General features: G+C 44.3%; 1 protein-coding gene across 1 annotated transcript in view; it reads left to right on the top strand.

Moving 5' to 3' along the window:
• Positions 1–369: 369 nt before the first annotated feature.
• The window catches only part of LOC126474504 (uncharacterized), a 249,772-nt gene continuing 230,055 nt past the window's right edge, over positions 370–20,086 (top strand). The window contains exon 1 of the mRNA XM_050101974.1: positions 370–468. Within this exon, the coding sequence (XP_049957931.1) occupies positions 421–468 (48 nt within the window). The 5' untranslated portion in view covers positions 370–420. The remainder of the gene's footprint in view (positions 469–20,086) is intronic.

The following is a 20,086-nucleotide window of genomic DNA, read 5'->3' as shown; positions in this document are numbered from 1 at the left end:
TACTTATTGGACGACCCTCAATTTCAAAGAGAAATGGAAACTACGTGTGAATAGAATAAAAAGCCAAAGATTACCGATGAGAATCATGAACTACAACTGAAAGAAACAGCACGTAGGTCGACCAAGGAAACGAGGGACATAAACTTGGTGTAAACAGTGAGAACTACTCTTCGCTGTTGATCCGTTTCCTGCGAGTACTCGACTGTTTGCTGGTGATACACGTGCTGGGACGCAGGCCAGCGTGAGAGCGGTTGAGGCAGCATGGCTGTGAACGGTTGTCGATGTAGGAGGACGGCGGCGGAGGCCGCGCGGGTTATAAATACGGCTCAAGGGCCGCAGAAGATAGGAGCAGCAGCAGCGGCAGCGGCAGCGGCAGAGGCGGCAGTAGGCAGCGCGCCGCCCGCCCGTGCTCACGTCGCCATGGCTGTCGCCGAGCCCCAGGGGCTCTTCGTCAAGTTCTACGTGGCGGTGAGTCGCCGCATTGTGTGCTCTGCTGTGTAGCCCCTCCCACACTAGACCAGTCGGCAGCGAGCTGCCTGCGCGCCAGAGAATCACCGCTGCGGAGTGGTGCCGGTTGATCCTCTGACGCAGGTGGTCAGTCCACGCTTCTGCGATATCCTATTGTCCTCTTACGCTGAGGTGACAAAAATCGCGGGATACCTCTAAATGTCGTGTCGGACCTGCTCTCGCCCGGCGTACTGCAGCAACTCGACGTGGCATGGATTCAACAAGTCGTTGGAAATCCCATACAGAAATAATCAGCCATGCTCTGTAGCCGTCCATTGTTGTGAAAGTGTCCCCGGTGTAAGATTTTACGCACGAACTGACATCTCACCCATGTCCCATAAATATGCGTGAGATTCATGTCGCGACATTTAGGTAGCCGAATCATTCGTTCGAATTGTCCAGGACGTTCTTCAAGCGAATCGCTATCAGGTGACATGACGCTTTGTCATCCATAAAAGTTATATCGTTGTCTGGGAACACGCATTCCGTGAATGGCTGTAAATGGTCTCAGAGTAGCCGAACATAACCATTTCTAGTCACTTATCAATGTAAACACAACCCACACTATTATGGAGCCACCACCAGCTTGCACAGTGCCTTGTTAACAACTTGGGTCCATGGCCGTGGGGTCTGCGCCACAGTCGAACCCTGCTGTCAGCTCTTACAGACAGAAGACGGGTCTCATCTGAACAGGTCATGGTATTCCTGTCGTCTGTGGTCCAACCGATATGGTCACGAGCCTAGGCGATGCCGTGCTCATAGCAAAGGCACTCGCGTTGGTAGTCTGGTGTCATAGTCCATTAACGCCGAATTTCGCCGCACTGTCCTAACAGTTACTTTCTTCATAGGTCCCACATTGGTTTCTGCGGTTATTTCACACGGTGTTGCTTGTCTGTTAGCACTGACAACCCTACCCAAATGCCACTGCTCTCGGTCGTTAAGTGAAGGCCGTCGGACACTGCCATGTCCGTGGTGAGAGGTAATGCCTGAAATCTGGTATTCTCGGCACACTCTTGATACTGTGGTTTTCAGAATTCTGAATTCCCTAACGATTTCCGAACGATTTCCGAAATGGAATGTCCCATGCGTCTAGCTCCAACTGCCATTCCACGTTGGAAGTCTGTTAATTACCGTCGTGTAGCCATAGTCACGACGGAAACCTTTTCATATGAATCATCTGAGCACAAATGACAGATCTGCAATGCACTGCCCTTTTATACCTTGTGTACGCGATTCTACCACCATCTGTATACGTGCATGCCACTGTCCCATGACTTTTCTCAATTCACTGTGTGTTCACACTTTATGACTGTTTTTTATTTCTCCCCACACGGAAGCTGGTGTTTGTAGGAACGTCTGTATTCGTGCCACCTCCTCCACCTGTGGCTGGGACGAACAACGTGATCCATTAGTACTGGGACACGGCAATTTCGAAGAACAGGAAGACTTCCAAACAATATAAATATTTTTCGTAGGACAACATATTACTTTTTAGCTCAGCATTTAAAAGTGCATCACATTCGGTGGAACGCGTTAACGCATTTCGTCAGAAAAAAATCCTCTGTCTGAATTAATGAAGCATAAGGCAGCAGTGGCGTTGCGACTGAAGAAGGTAGGCCAGTGCTTATCGCCTCGTTGATGATGTGGTCTATGCGGTACTGCTATTAGAAATGCAGGGTGAGTCAGGAGGAAAGGTACCTGCTTTGAGGGGTGACTGAATAAAAAAGTCATATGAACATAATGATGTACTGTTCTCAACTGTTTCCGACGAAAGTAATGAAAGCAGTGGGAAACATAATAAATGCAGGTGATAGTAAACGAAACATTGCGATGTAATGACTTGTGTTTAATGGTGCACATTTCTCCACAGAAAATGTTGAAGTCCACCGTCAACTGCAATGCATTTTGCAGTTCTTGTAGACAGCCGCTGTGTAGCTGACCTGAGCTCATTCTGGAAGGCAAGCCGGTCCCGGATCGAAACCTCCTTTACTTGACCATATGCTTGTAAAATACGAGCGCCAAGTTCCTCTTTTATGTCCACTCTACGCTTGTAGTGCGCTCTTTAGCCAACCTCACAAACAGTAATCTAATGAAGTCAGAAGGCGTGACCTTGGTGGCCAAGAAATGACTCCACCGACTCTCCGCTAATCAGTGAGCAAGTGAAATGCGCATCGAATTGATAAGCAAAGACAATACTGCGTATCCTAAAGTCGCATTGGTTGTATTCGCATGTGAGTGCTGGTGAAGGACACGCGACTAACGCCTGTGATTTTCAAACAGCTGTAAGTCGGATACGGATAAGAAAAGGGGATATCTTCATTTGAAGTTTTTGTTCAGAATCAGCAATACTACCACTCCTCAAACTCAAAGCATGTACATTTCCTCCTCACTCATCCTGCATAGAGTTACAATAGAAGAACGTGGATCGAATCACAGAGACATTGAATGTTATATCTTGCGCTGCAGGAAGCTGTCAACTAATTTCACTGAGGCCGAAATAACAAAAAAGAAGCGTCCGTTGTAATTTAGGTCACTGAATATGGTTCTCACTTTCCGCTGTACAAATTCTCTACGTTCTTTAATACCACCTAATAACGTCGTTGTTACTGTTGAGATCTGTTATCGCATCGACATTTTCAACAGCAATGTTGTGCGTATCTAGTCTAATGCAGCAGTAAGCCTGAACGTACATTTCGTTTAAGAATGCAGGGTACTTGCTCAGAGGGCTAATACGCTATAATCTCAATTCTATGAGTAATTTTTGTTTATTTTGATATTTTGTAATCTTGCATACAAGAAAAACGCCATCGTAGCAATTTTGTAATTGTGTTTGCATTGCGCGGTCGCCAAGGCAAGATGAGCGTTTTTATAAAGTTCACTATTTCTCATCTGAGTTACGTTTGTCTTTCCCTGAGTTCCTGTTGAGCTATCAGTTGCGTTGCTGTGTGCTACGGAGCGCCTGTTTTACACATCAGCGTGTAAACCGAAGCAGTTGACGGAAAACGGGCCGCGTGCCAGCAGACGGTACACATCCGGCAGATACGACGTGACATTCCGTACACCCTGCAAGCTGCTGGGCTTGCACGGAACGCTACTGCGGATATGTTATTGGCACCAGGGAAAAGATTATAATGCCGCTATAATCTCGAAAAACAAGCTGTTTATGGTGGGAAAGAAGACTTACTGTAAAAGAAGAAAACGTCGTGTACAGAGGATATAAGGAAAGATTGAAGCTCTGCATTTTACCAGTGATGCACAAAACTTCTCACATTTTTCTCCGGTACAGGACCTGTGCTGACACGAACCCAAGAACTTAAACGTCATTTACACTTTACGTGGTGTGCAAAAATCAATTTTTTATACTTTTACTGGAGGTAATATTGGTCAAACATGAAAAAAATAAACATATGTTCAGAAACAGAAGCTTGTTGCAATATGAGTTATTCCCTTCCGTAATATCTAAATGTCCGGTGGCATTATAGGAGGTATTCCATACGGTTACTCAAAGAATTACGAAGTTGTTTGGACACCGTGGCTGTATTAAGTCACATAAGTCAGATGGGATGCTCCTGTAACTTTGTTGGTGGGCTTGGTATGCACAAATGAGTTTGTTTCCATAATACCAGGAGTGCAGAAGGTTAAGACAAGATGAAGGGCAAAGTCATGCTACTGGAATTCCTCTGCCGATCTAGACATCACTAAACGTTTGAATTAATTACTGCCGTGCGAGGTGTAGGAAACAGAATACTACCTCAGCACGTACAAACCACATCCACTGTCTTGCTAAGAGGTTGACGTTCTCAAGTGGGCCCCTGTTATTTTTCGTGCATAAAAATTATTGATAAACAACACCTGTCAAAGTATCTGGAAAAGTGTACTGCCTTGTAAATGTGCTATCCATACACTGACACTAAACCGAACCTCATGTCTTGCTTCAATGATTACTCGATGTTTCTATCTATCTACATGTTGTTATAGTGGTAGGTGCAATAGAAGAATATCCTAAGTAACTGAGAACTGAACATTATCGACGCGAGTACCATACTCCTTATCTGAAATGTACATATTGAAACACATAACAAAACATATATTCGTCTTGACGGCGCGTTATCATCTTGTGTGCGGCTGCATTCACTCGTCCGAACTCTTGAGAAACTCAGCTGAATAGCTGCGAACAGATAGCGGATAATGGGCAAGGACACTACAAATGTAGTGTGCGACACGTAGGAATTGGGCCTGGGCAGTAAGCGTGCTCGGATGGAGGCGGTTAAGACACCGTTTATGAGAAGCGGAGCGTCTGGGTTCGAGACCCGGTGCGGCTCAAATTTTCACCTGTCCCCGTTGAATTTTATGCAATGCCAATACGCAGCTGAGATATGTAAATTTCTATTTAATTCTTATCTGAAATGGTATTTCTTTCTGGAGATATATTTACAGGACTTTTTTCTAGTTGTTATCAGCACTAATCTCTTGTAAAAATATGGGGCACTTTTTTCTAAAAAATACTTGACATAGAGTACTCGAGAAACTAACCTCATCAGAAAACTTGATCTTTTTTGAGAGCATGCAGTACGTTGTTGATGCAAATTACGAAGCATTGTTACCTAGTGACTCTCTTTACTCCAATACGGTTTCTATGTAATCATTTGTACGATTGAGACACTGAGAAAACAAACTCCCAGACCGCGCGGAGTAGCGTGGAGTTTAAGGCGTCATGCACGGAATGCGCGGCCCCTCCTGCCCGAGGTTCGAGTCCTCCCTCGGGCATGGGCGTGTGTGTGTTGTCCATAGCGTAGGTTAGTTTAAGTTAGGATAAGTAGTGTGTAGGCTTAGGAACCGATGACCTCAGCAGTTTTGGTCCCATAAAACCGTACCACAAATTTCCAATTTCCTACAACATATGTAAGTCACCCTAGATTATTCACTGTTCTCGCGCTCTCTTCGCGCAAACTATTAGTCCTAGAGAAAAAAAGAATGGGAACTTTTCTGTAGAAAATTTATTGTAGTTTAATTTTATAGTGCACAATGTTTTCACTGAAGGGTGCGGTTTCAAGTTATTCAAAAAACTGCAGAAGTAGTGTTAAATGTATTGTATCTCGGAAACCATTGGGATTAGGGCTTATGTCCATAAGAAGTTTTTTTTTCGTTACCTCTAATACTATTACCCATGGAAGCATGTACCTCCTACCTCACCATGTATTTTCACATTCAGAGGAGAAAGTTGGTAACTGAAACGTCATGAAAAAATATCACCGCAACGAAAAACGCCTTTGTTTTGTTGACTCCCAACCCGAATCAATTATCATATCCGTGACACTTTCTCCTCTGTTTCGCGATAATAATACAAAACGAGCTGCGCTTCTTTGGACTGTCTCGATAACCTCCGCCAATCCTATATGGTAAGGATTCCTTACTACACAGCAACACTCTAGCAGAGGACGAAGGAGCGTAGTGTAGGCAGTCTCTTTAGTTGTGTATTCTAAATGTGCTGCCCATAAAATGCAGTCTTTGGTTTGCCTTCCCCACAAAATTATATGTGTGATCGATCCAATTTAAGCTGTTCGTAATTGTAATTCCTAGGTATTGACTGTAGTTGGACAAATTTGTGTGATTTATCGAGCAATCGAAATTTAAAGAATTTCTTTTCGTACTCGTGTGGATGATCTGAAACTTTTCCTTATTCAGAGACAATTATTGCTTTTCAGACCATAGAGTTATCGTGTCGAAGTCATTTCTGCAATTGGTTTTGATTTTCATGGAAAATGACGGCATCAACCCAAAACCATGCAAGTGGGCTGCTCAGATTGTCACCTAAATCGCTTGGATAGATTAGGCACTTCCTTGGGGAACGACAGATATCACTTCTGTGTCACTCGATGATTTTCCGTCATTTACTACGCTCCGTGACCTTTCTAACAGCACATAACGGATTCAGTCGCACAACAGAGCCGATACTCAATTGGCACGCAATTCGATTACAAATTGGCGAGAACATCTTAATTAGTTTGGGAGCTACAACACGTTGAAGTTGTAGCGTACCTTTTGAGACACTCTGTACTTTAATTTCTTTTTTCCAAACGTCCTGTGTGACTCCGTTATCAACTGCCGTCTCGTATACTGCGACTCCTTGGAGCGGCGGTCGCGGATGACAACCGACGAGAGAGGAAGCGCCGCACGGGCATATAGAGGGCGGGGTGCCGGCGCGGCGGTCCGCTGGCGTGACCCTCGCGCCCGCCCGGAATGCGGCCGCACACTGACCTTCGCAAGCGCTATTTCTGCGGCCTCCTCACCTGGCAGCCGCCGGCCGCAGCTGACTCACCCGTGCCTGCCCACCGTCACTCTGCCCAGTCTTCGTTTCTCTCCGTTCCTCCGTAAAACTGAAAATAAAAGAGAATATCAACGGTGTAGGAAACGGTAGATCGCTACTTACCGTAAAGACGACTCGTTACGTCGCTGACAGGCACACTTAGACACACAAAGGTTTCGGCCACAGCCTTCCTCAAAAAAAGAGAAACACCTACCACTCATACACACAAGCGAGCACACTTCTCGCACACATGGCCGCCAACTCCGGCAGCTCCTCGTATGAAACTTCGTGGCAGATTGAAAATGTGTGCCGGATCGAGACTCGAGCTCGTAACCTTTGCCTTTCGCGGGCAAGTCGTCTACCGACTGAGCTAAACAGGCACGGCTCACGACCCGTCCTCACAGCTCCAATTCTGCCAGTACCTCGTCTTCTACCTCCCAAGCTTCACACAAGCTCTCCTGTGAAAACATCCCCCAGGCTGTGGCTAAGCCATGTCTACGCAGTATCCTTTCTTCCAGGAGTGCTGGTTCTGCAAGGTTCCCAGGAGAGCTTCTGTGAAGTTTGCAGGGTAGGAGACGAGATATTGTCAGAATTGGACCTGTGAAGACAGGTTATGAGTCGTACTTGGGAAGCTCAGTCGGTAGGGCACTTGCCTGCGAAAGGCAAACGTCCCGAGTTCCAGTCTCGGGCCTGCCAGGAAGTTTCAGTACTAGCAGAATTGTTTACACGAAGGGAGAATTTGTGCTGATAGTTTGCTAGTTCCTTTGGTGTACTTGATGTAAGTGTCTGAGACCGTTGCGAGAGCAGATTCCGAAACCGTTTACATACAGCGAGATGGAAATGTCTGTCAGATCACTGTCCTCGAGATTTTTCTGTCGTAGTTCTGTGCGTGAATGAACAGGCTGCGATGGCAGAGCGTCAGGCTTTTGCTGCGCTTTTATCAGATTTAGTGGCACAGAAAATACTTAAACGACCATCTTCATGTGGGATAAGAAAGCGGATTTTGTACGGGATGATTTCGGAGCGTATAAGAATCTCATTGTAGAGCTTGTGATGGAAAATCCGCAATATCGAAATTTTACGGGAATGATAGCGATGGAGATGGCCGAAACGCTCTTTATAACTGGACCCAAAATTACCAATCTAGATACCACTATCCGTAAACCCATTAGTGTTAAAGACAGACTTCTTGAAACCCTAATATTTCTAGCATCAGCTATTATCTTTAATATGTGGTAAAGTAACGATTATGATGAAATAACATCGTCAACTTTTGTAGTCCTGTCGCGTCCTCAGTTGCGTGTAATACGGGATGGTGATAATTTTTACTTTTAGACCGGTTAATTACAACTGAATAAAACAAAATTTTCGTGCCATACGCGTTTCGCCTTTATTCTGCGTTGGGCATCTTCAGTGACAGGTTCCTTGGATGTTGTTCTACATGTTGTGTTTTCGTTCCATTTTTGATACTGTTCTTCCTCTTACGATTGTCACATGAAAACACACAACATATAGAACAACCACGAAACCTGCCACTGAAGATGCATTGCAAACAATAAAGGCGAAACGCTTACGGCACGAAAATCGTGGTTCAATCAATTGTAATTACACAGCCAAAAAGTAAAATTTATGAACACACCGTAAAACGATCAAACAGAATTACAATTTCTTCCTGATACCTATAGAAGTTCAAAAGGCAAATACGGATGATACATGTATTTGAACGTTTTATTTGGATTGACTTATGGAACCATTCGTAAGTTCCTCAACGTCTGGTCTTTAACACCTAACAAACTGATATAATCAATAAATACCATGTCATATAAATTTACGAAGACAGCTGAGTTACTTGAAGTTAAATGGCAATTTACTTCACTTCTTTTTTGTATTAATTAATCTACGTTATAAAACAACTTTGCCTGATTCGTTGAATTGCGGATATTCTGTTAAATTTCAGCCAACAAACTTTGCATCTTATCCCAGTGCCTGTAGTTCAGTAACCGTACATTTCATAACGCTGGCCTTTCCTAGTACAAACTAAATAAGTTCAAATGGTTCAAATGGCTCTGAGCACTATGGGACTTAACATCTTAGGTTATCAGTCCCCTAGAACTTAGAACTACTTAAACCTAACTAACCTAAGGACATCACACACATCCATGCCCGAAGCAGGATTCGAACCTGCGACCGTAGCGGTCGCGCGGTTCCACACTGCAGCGCTTAGAACCGCTCGACAAACTAATTAAGTACGCAACGCTGTCCTGTGTCCACTTCCCGGCAGCTTTTTTCGTTATTTTTTCGCCGACGCGTCGCTGACATTCGCTCGCAGTGCGTATCCATTGCGACAGTAGTTTCTAATGTCCCGGGAGTGCCGGTGCACGTTTATAAAGCAGGTCGTTGCTGTGTTGATGTGACGCAGTGGCTAGTGCAATAGTCTTTCATTTGTATTTTCATATTACCGTGGGATAGAGTCTCTTCATTGACAGTTTTTATTTTAGTCTCTTAATTCTATATATTATGTCTACGATATTTTTATATATTATTGGCTGCGTAGCACTGTTTAAGTCTACAACTTTTGAAATAGGGTGACTGCTCGTGAACTTCGTTTAGTAGATAAAAAGGGCGATTTCGACACTCAGAAACACGTCACGGCCACATATTATGGCTCAAAACACGCAGTTTCGTGGATACTTTTATTTGATGTGTTTACGACTATGGCAAAATATAGTACCAAAGTGTGGTAGTGTACAAACTGTGAAATGCGACATAGCTCTAGGACGCAATACGGCCGCTCAGCGCTGTCCGAGTAGTTTCAGCTTTCCCTACAATGCCGGTGTAGTTTTTCTTTGAGAGCTACGGCGAACAGCTCTCGAGAAATAGAGGTTGCCGTCTACACGAGAGGTCAAAATTCACAGCGCGCCGCGGCTACCTGATATCTCGCACCAATCTCTGACAGCTGACTCTTTGCAGGAAGAGTGGGCGTTATTGCCTTAACATAAAATTGATGACATCGTTCACAGATCGTCCCTTCGTTTTCAAGCTAGTATTGGTGCCAGAGGTGGCGACAGCCCATACTATGCACGTTAACAGTTGTCAAAATGTGTGTGCAAATCCGTTAAGTTGGAAAAAACAAAGAACATTTTTGTTTACCGTTATGCATGTTGCATTTGATTACGTTCTGTATTCTTTACATTTTTTCTACTTTTCTATCGCCTTTTTATACTGTTTTGTGGCAAAATAAACGCAACCTTACAAAATTTCTGTTTGTTGCTTCAATTTTGGACACCAATGTATTTTGTCAAGTATGGGAGGGGAACAGGCTGTGCCCTTTCCAAGGAACCATCCTGGCATTTGCCCGGAGTGATTTGTGAAAATCAGAACTTAAATCAGGATGGCCGCAGGCCGATTTGAACCGTTGTCCTCCTGAATGCGAATCCAGTGTGCTAACAACTGTCCGTGGATGTGTTGGTACCGTTCTTGCTGTTCGTCGTCTTGACCAATCCTGAACTGGTACTATTGTACCGTCTGAGACGTATAAACAGCATGAACTCTTACCAATTGTGGCTGACTCTACAATGGATCGGTACTCGCTTTTACCTAGAGAATGAAAACAAAAAGTTACCGAGCGAGTTAACACAGTGGTGAAACATTGGACTTGCGTTCGCAAGGGCGATGGTTCAAATTAGCGTCCAGCTATACAGATTTAGGTTTCCCGTGATTTAGCTAAATAGTTTAAGGTGATTGCCGAGATGATTCCTTTAAAAGGGTACAGTTGATTTCCAACCTCTTACTTCACCTATATGAGTTTGACTGTGTCTTCAATTACGGGTGACGGGACGTTAAACCCGAATCTTAGTTCTTTCCTTCTTCCCAATTTGTGCCCTTCAGCCAGACAACATAACATTGCATACGAGTCGCTACACACATGATTTTTTGAATTAGAAGAGCTGTTGTGTTAGAGCACGAGTGGATAACCTGCGATTGATTTCAGTCCGGCCTGCGGAAGTAATCTCTGGGGGAGACAGAGAGAGAGAGAGAGAGAGAGAGAGAGAGAGAGAGAGAGAGAGAGACGGTCGTACTGTAATAAGTCCAGGACAATTTTTTTGTTATTTCCACCGGCGCTTGGCTCGTCTCGGGTTTGTAGCTCACGTCAGAGACCAGTGAAAGTTTTGCACACACTGCGCATGTGCAATGCCATTTCCCGTTCTGAATTTTAATAACACCCGAATGACCTGCCCGTGGCAAAAAATGGCGAATAACTCCTAACTACTTGTCGACTGGGATTGCCTATTTCGTTGCCACATTTTAGTTTTCTATTCTTTCTCGTATTGATAAAAGTAAATGATTCTTGTCCGCTGTTGACGTATTAGAACACTGCAGCTGTTGAATGAAGGTAATTTTATAGACGTCTATTTTTCCATGATGACATTTCAAGATGTCTGGCATTCCATTTTCAGATATTTATATTTATTTACGTCTCGTGAATGTTGTTTCTTTACTAGCGACATTACAGAATTTTGCAATGGGAAGTTTCTAATAATCTAGAGTAAAACGTCATAGGAAAAGAAACAATGTTCACAACGCGTAAGTAAATGTAAACATCTGAAGACGAGACGAACATAAAATTGATGTTGTTGTGGTCTTCAGTCCAGAGACTGGTTTGATGCAGCTCTCCATGCTATTCTATCCTGTGCAAGCTTCATCTCCCAGTACCTACTGCAACCTACATCCTTCTAAATCTGTTTAGTGTATTCATCTCTTGGTCTCCCTCTACGATTTTTACCCTACACGCTGCCCTACAATACTAAATTGGTGATCCCTTGATGCCTCAGAATATGCCCTACCAACCGATCCCTTCTTCTAGTCAAGTTGTGCCACAAATTTCTCTTTTCTCCAGTACTATTCAGTACCTCCTCATTATGTGATCTACCCGTCTAATCTTCAGCATTCTTCTGTAGCACCACATTTCGAAAGCTTCTATTCTCTTCTTGTCTAAACTATTTATCGTCCACGTTACACTTCCATACATGGCTACACTCCATACAAATACTTTCAGAAACGACTTCCTGACACTTAAATCTACACTCGATGTTAACAAATTTCTCTTCTTCAGAAACGCTTTCCTTGCCATTGCCAGTCTACATTTTATATCCTCTCTACTTCGACCATCATCAGTTATTTTGTTCCCCAAATAGCAAAACTCATTTACTACTTTAAGTGTCTCATTTCCTAATCTAATTCCCGCAGCATCACCCGATTTAATTCGACAACATTCCATTATCCTCGTTTTGCTTTGTCTCAAAAACGCGTGTTTTGGGACATAATTTGTTGGCGTGGAGTGTAGGGAAAGGGGTACCCCCATAAACATTCGAATCACGAACGCTTTACGAACTTCCAGCATGCCAGAATAGCTGTGGATCAACAACTTCTGTTAATCATTACAACGAAAAACCAGTCCATAGTTGCAAAAACCATGTCAAACACGTTTTACATTTTCCGAAATACCATTTTTGATTACGTTACGATGATTTGTTAAAAAGTCCCTGCCGGGAGCTAGCCATCGAGTGAATAAAAAAGTGAAATTCGCAAATTTGGGCTGTTTTTTCTTTGTACTGACGAAAACTTTAGTTTTCGCGTTATGCATTAGGAGCACTGCTGTCGCTTTACATGACGAGGCGGCCCGCGAGCTTAAGTAGTATGTGAATCAGGCCGGCTGGCCACCAAAGGTTGCCAAGCCTGTCTCAGAGAACACCCCGCTGCCATCACGGCGGAAGGGACATTTCGGTGTGTAATGTCAGTTGGACATGTTGTGCAACCTTGTGCAAAACGTTGGTGTAGGATGAAAGACGCATGATATAAGAGCATCTGGTTGCACTGGCACTGGCCTTTCTAGGTTTACCGTAGTTACACTGAATCACTTCAGGGTTGTTCCTATGAGATGAACAAGACCCATTTCCTTCCACATATCTTCCAATCCAAATTTATACTCCGTCTCTAGTTTCATCGTCGTCGTTGGCGGTACCTGAACCTATGCCGGCCGCTGTGGCCGAGCGATTCTAGGCGCTTCAGTCCGGAAACGGGGTTCCGGTACGGTCGCACATTCGAATCCTGCCTCGGGCGTGGATGTGTGTGATGTCCTTAGGTTAGTTAGGTAGAAGTAGTTCTAAGTCTAGGGGACTGATGACCTAAGCAGTTAAGTCCCATAGCGCTCAGAGCCATCTGAAACATTTTGAACCTGAAACCATAAAGTGAAAACAGTGTATGTTTGATGCATGATGCTCCACAGCTTGCATAAACTGTATAAAAGTCTACTGAAACACCTAAGCTGCATTACCGATTACCTTTTATTGATCAAAGCGATAGTAAGAGGTTGGAACACTCCTGTCTTTCTACCGAGCGTGCAGCTGTTCTGTTCCTTGCATAATCGGCTTTTCGCGGGTAGTCTGTGAGTTGGCGAAGCCAATAAATGTGAAAATAAGAAACCTTATTGTGGTGACCGACTTCATCTGTAGCTTAGCCTGAGGTCTAGTTTACGCTGGAAGAAGACAGTTTGGATGTGAGTTCGTAAAGCCAAAGAAGAGGAAAGCAAAAAACTACCTGAAGTGCCGTGGGATCCTCAGAAATCTCTACACATTCCATCTCTGCACAAGTGTTCCTCTGCCCAACTGTTACAAAATCGGAAGCAGGCATTGTCCCACCGTACTGGCCTGTTCTCTCGAAAACGCTGCATCCTATTTTTCGCGGGCAAAATGCGTTTAAGGAAAATCACTAAAGGTGAACTGCTGGTGAATTTTCCATTACGTAGAAGTCGATGAAAAAATAGGCAAAATGAAATCCGCTTCCGAATTTCAGATAGTAACAGGGTTTAAGTAATGTTGGATAAAGCTTTGGAAAGTAAACATTTTTGTCTAAGTAGGAGTGTTTATGTTTCGCATATGTGTCACATTTGTAAGCGCCAGTGTTTTTCTCGTAGGAGTTCTATATGATAGTAAAAGCTCACAAAAATTGATAAAGCTGACATTCGTATGTCAATGATTTACAAATTCAAACTTAGATAGCCGATACCGGCTGGTTAATTAAGCACTGTATAATCATTGATGTTGCTTACGTTGTACCATCAATATATCTTGTAAACAATGATGTTTTCTTTTCCGTTGGGTAATGAAAGGTTGTATAAAATATACATATCATACGAAGTTTGACAGCAATAAGAGCAAAACTACGTGAATGAGGGTTCAAATGGCTCCGAGCACTATGGGACTTAACATCGGAGGTCATCAGTCCCCTAGAACTTAGAACTACTTAAACCCAACTAACCTAAGAATATCACACACACCCATGCCCGAGGCAGTATTCGAACCTACGACCGTAGCAGTCGCGCGGTTACCGACTGAAGCGCCTAGAACAGCTCGGCCAACGCGGCCGGTGTGACTGAGGGCGATGACTACAAACAAATAAGGCTCTCGTCCAGCACCACATCCACGAAAATTACACTCAGAGTCACCGTGAAATTCTGGCGGTGTATGGACCAAAAATGCGACATCGCGTCCAGCGGTAGTGAAGGTGGGCCAACTGTTCGACAAATACTGCTCAGACGTGGCTGACGCTGATCGGCAAGTCCAGATCTTGCATCCTGCCATATCCATCTTTTCGGCGAGCTGAAAAAACTACCGCTAGAACAAGATTTTCCAACGTTGAGGACGTTCACACAGCGTTCGCAAATGCCTCTGTGAACAAGGAGACGATTTCTATCGTCGAGGATCTGAACGATTGGTAATACGTTCCGACCGCTATTTACAGACACTTGGTGATTATGTTGCAAAATAGTGTCAAGTACCTGTATCACTTTAAAGTGCAGTCCAGTATTCAATAAGTGTTACTTGGTGTGCCATAATAAATTGCAACTTACTTTTTCAAGTCCCCTCATACATTTTAAAATCCCGCCGCACAGTTTTCGTTGTCAAAATGAAAATATAATAAATTAACAGAAAAGAAGTAAGGCTGCTTCTATTTAAAACCCCGTCGTAGATATGGTGATGTAACGTCGCTGTTAAGCTCACTACAGTATGGGGAAATGAGTACTGTGAATGGCCTATTGCGATAGGGAACAGGGTGGAGGGAAAATATGGCTCTACATTCATATAGAGAATTATTATTATTATCATAATCAAGTGTGGCGACAGCAACCTCTCAAAATAAAAAATCAAGCAAAGGTAATATGTTCTAAAACACGTACGACAGCATATTGCTGAATGGAACTCGTGCTTAAGCTTACGTTCTTGAGCATTATGATTTATTTTGTAAAATAAATTAGAACATGAGCGAAGCTACGCACAACAGTTTTGAGGTCAGGCACACATACACGTACCACTGTAGCGTATTTTCACTCTAACAGAAATGCACTTACGTAACAAATTTCCACGGCTAACACAGTCCAAGAGCCAGCCTGCTAAATTGGTCTCTGCCCGCAAGCAGTTGGAAATGTTTGAGCACACTGCAGCCTCACTCCATTGTCACGTCGGTTGCTGCTCATAGATGAGTCCCGTGTACGGGACGGCCAGGTAACCTGAGTGGCTGATGCAGCTGTTGGCACAGCTGTTTGCTGCCGGAGGCAGGCAGGCTCGCGATTCTCTTGTTTTGTTCACTCAAGGCCGAGGCTAGTGTGCATAGCATCTACAGACTGAAGAGCTATATGTTGGAATTCACTCGGCTTCTTGCTCTAGCATAGGAATCAATCTTCAATCGCAAGTTGTTGATTTCTTTTTACAGCTAGATCAGTGTCATTTGCCTTAAGTGTTCTATAGTAGAAACGTTGTTCTCTGTTTTACAATATGTTACATACAAGGTGATTCAGCTGCCCCTTCCGATGTCGTTTTATGCAACCCGCAATGTTATAGCTGGCCTTCAGAAACCACGAGCGAAGTTTTCAAATTCTCTTGATCGCTACGCCCAGCCTATTAGACCTACGGAAAAAATAAGCAAGGCTCTTGTGTAGGAAATTCAATGTAGTTTAATTTTCGTACTGGGATACGCTTTCGCTAGAGGCCGTAGTTTTCGAGTGATTCTAGAAAAACGTACAAAAGTGACTTTTAATGGACGCCTGCTCCCACACTCATCCCCCACCGGTCAGGATTTCTAGTATGTTGATCATGGCACTCCCTCATACCAGAGTTCTGATCTTCATTAACTGGCCTTATTACGCCATCGGCATAGTCGTGCATCTACAAATTGTAAAACTGACGTTTGTGTAAATTTTATGTAACAATTTTGTGAATTTTAGCAGTATAAAATATAGACGTACATCGTTGTATTCGTCAGGCCTTCTGAGTACGAAACTACTGTGCGTGTAAGGGTTAAGTCAGGATTGAATTGACAACATAATTAGTTTTAGCATAACGTTTACAAATATCGTTTTTCTTCCATTACCCTCACTGGCATGTGTAAATTAATAACGTTAACAAAGTAGACGACAATGTTACTCGCCGCGTAGTAGCCCAGTTAATAGCCCGTCTTCGTGAACACTTTTTTATGCATTGGTACATGATGAATTATCTTAAGTTGGAAGACAGCATTCCTTTTAGTACAGCCAGGCACCACAGATTATACGCTATAAATTATTCGTTGCACTCTCTTGCTTTATAACAGTGAACAGAACTTCATTTATAAAAAGTCAAGAACTTTAGCAACATCCATGCCATTCGTAATGAGGTGTGTACGCAGTGACTAAGTGAGAAATTTCTATATTTTGTTGCAATACCATTTCGATAACGACAACTCCGTAGACCAGAGTCCACAAGTCAAATCACCCATAGCTGCGGCAGTCTGGCGGTGTTATACGGTGTAAACAACCTCCAAGTGGGCCAACGGAAAGGCACGTGGCTTTTTGCTACAAGCAGCGTGGGTGAAAGTTTGGCTGCGCCCGTACACAGCTGCCGTGCTAAGGAACAAGGGCGACCGGCAGCCATTCACTCGTTCCGTTCCAGCAGACCACGGCGGCTTAATTTGCTGTGCGGACAGAGCAACCAGCGGGCAACAGGTGTGCTAGAACTCCTCTATCGTTTGCTGCGGACTGATTCGCTCGTCTACATAGCTTCAAATACTCTACTTGTGTAACGGACGTGATGGAAATTGTTACCGTTTTATTGCACCCTCATCGGCTGGCATCGGTAGCGTGAAGCGATTGACTGTTGGAATATATTAAGCGTTATTCAAAGAGTAACTCTGTGACCTTAGTATATACGTTTCTCTGTTGCCACGGCATTGTCCATTCTAACGTAATATCAACAATAAGACTAGTATGGATGTATGTAACTGATTAGTTATCCATTATCGGGCGAAATGTTGCATTGGCTCAAGTACTGGACTCCCGCCTTCTGGATGAGCAGGTTCCAAGTCTCCTAGCAGCAGCCACAGTTTGGCCTGCCTGCTTTCGCCGGAACGGTTCTGCCCCATCGAAGAGATGCTAAACTCTAGCCCTAAATTTTTACGCATTCCCGGTTCACGAGCACCAACTGGATCCTTCTGCTACGACGCACGTATGGTTCTTGAGATTCTATTACGTAAACATGGTTTTTATGGTCTATGACGGAAGGTAAACACTGTTGTGGGAAACAAAGATTTGACTACAGCAAGCAGGTTCAAACACATATAGGTTGCAGAAGCTACGCAGAGATATAGGGGCTTGCACAGCTTGGAGAGCTGCATCAAACCAGGCTTCGGAACTGAAGACCACAACAACAACAACAACAACAACAACAACAATGTCTTCCACACTCTGCGTCCGACATTTGCGATATGGAGATGCGCGTTATTGTGAAGCAGCAGCACACTTGTCCACTCCAAAATGGCCGTTTTCGACAGACATGGTGCCCCATACGCATTCTTCATTCTCAGACGGATGTCTACCGGTGTTTGTGTTTGTCCTTTGGCATACAAGAAAAGAATAACAGCACGTTGGTCCTGTTTGAGCGCATTTGGTAATAACGTCGTCATTGTTCACGTATCTGTCTTTCTCACATACACGTCGGAAAGACTTCTCACATACGCGAACGCCACGTTAATCGCTTACCCATCCTCGCTAACGGAGGACATTTTGAACATTTCCTGTAACAAAGTGTTTGAAGTCACGCTGGTAGGTTCTGTTGCTGTGTGTTTCCATTCCATGATTAATGTGATTTGAAGAGAAGTAATAAAATGAGCTCTAACATGTCCACATAACATATTTTCTTTCTTTGTGTGTGAGGAATGTTTCCTGAAAGTTTGGCCGTACCTTTTTGTAACACCCTGTATACCTGCATCGTAGTCGCACGCACTACGTTGCGTACACGCTGCAGTAACGCCCACAAACGGAAACTTATTGATCGCCCCTTATGATATTGACCATTCCCTGTAATATTTTTGATTACTCACGCTGCCCTGAGAGAATGAGATTTTCGAACGGTCTGACACACTCCAGTGTAGTGAAGCGATTCACGCGTTGCTGAGCAATGTATTAAAGTGAATGTAGGCTAAGACCGTCAGATGTTTTGGCAAGGCTCAACAGACATCCGATTTAGTGCGTTACATAACGGAAAGGAGAACGTGTTACCTTGCAGCCCGAGAACATTGTAAGAGAAGCAAACATTCGTAGTTCCGTACCAGCATGCACTGCAGCATCCAGCATCCTCGCAGATACGATGCTGTATTAGGTCATGAAGCAAATGGCGTGATTTTCTCGGCCAACAGGCGCAATATCCTCATGGGAAAGTACTGAAAATTAAATTGTGAAGTACGTGATCAGTTTTCAGACTTAACGTTCGTGTTTCTGACTAGAGAATGTGGAGTTTCCAAGGTAAAAATGGTGTAGTCACTTTAATATTAACAGGTGAGGCTGAGGCTTGGGTACGAACAGTACCTTTAGCTGCAAGATATATGTTCTATATGTGCTCTTTTTTGTTTCTCGTTTTCTATTTCTTTCTCTCTTCCCCTTTTATATTCCCAAAAGTTTCTTTTCACATTGCATTGACGGGATGAGATTGTTGGTAACTATCAAAGACGCGTAAGAGAAAGATAAAGACATATTTTTACCGTTATCAGTGAATCGTCCTTGTCTGCTCCTGAAAACTGCACGCATAACTACATTTAACTATCTACAATTCAACATAAGGTAATTTGCCTCACGTCGGCCTTGCTATGTATTTTTACTTCCAAAGGAAATCAAAAAGTTATCAGTTTATATGTGCCATTTCGTACTACTACAAGCAGTGAGAAATACACTCCTGGAAATTGAAATAAGAACACCGTGAATTCATTGTCTCAGGAAGGGGAAACTTTATTGACACATTCCTGGGGTCAGATACATCACATGATCACACTGACAGAACCACAGGCACATAGACACAGGCAACAGAGCATGCACAATGTCGGCACTAGTACAGTGTATATCCACCTTTCGCAGCAATGCAGGCTGCTATTCTCCCATGGAGACGATCGTAGAGATGCTGGATGTAGTCCTGTGGAACGGCTTGCCATGCCATTTCCACCTGGCGCCTCAGTTGGACCAGCGTTCGTGCTGGACGTGCAGACCGCGTGAGACGACGCTTCATCCAGTCCCAAACATGCTCAATGGAGGACAGATTCGGAGATCTTGCTGGCCAGGGTAGTTGACTTACACCTTCTAGAGCACGTTGGGTGGCACGGGATACATGCGGACGTGCATTGTCCTGTTGGAACAGCAAGTTCCCTTGCCAGTCTAGGAATGGTAGAACGATGGGTTCGATGACGGTTTGGATGTACCGTGCACTATTCAGTGTCCCCTCGACGATCACCAGTGGTGTACGGCCAGTGTAGGAGATCGCTCCCCACACCATGATGCCGGGTGTTGGCCCTGTGTGCCTCGGTCGTATGCAGTCCTGATTGTGGCGCTCACCTGCACGGCGCCAAACACGCATACCACCATCATTGGCACCAAGGCAGTAGCGACTCTCATCGCTGAAGACGACACGTCTCCATTCGTCCCTCCATTCACGCTTGTCGCGACACCACTGGAGGCGGGCTGCACGATGTTGCGGCGTGAGCGGAAGACGGCCTAACGGTGTGCGGGACCGTAGCCCAGCTTCATGGAGACGGTTGCGAATGGTCCTCGCCGATACCCCAGGAGCAACAGTGTCCCTAATTTGCTGGGAAGTGGCGGTGCAGTCCCCTACGGCACTGCGTAGGATCCTACGGTCTTGGCGTGCATCCGTGCGTCTCTGCGGTCCAGTCCCAGGTCGACGGGCACATGCACCTTCCGCC

This window comes from Schistocerca serialis, chromosome 4, assembly GCF_023864345.2.
Source record: "Schistocerca serialis cubense isolate TAMUIC-IGC-003099 chromosome 4, iqSchSeri2.2, whole genome shotgun sequence".
NCBI lineage: Eukaryota > Metazoa > Arthropoda > Insecta > Orthoptera > Acrididae > Schistocerca > Schistocerca serialis.
This window is presented reverse-complemented; position numbering and strand designations above follow the sequence as displayed.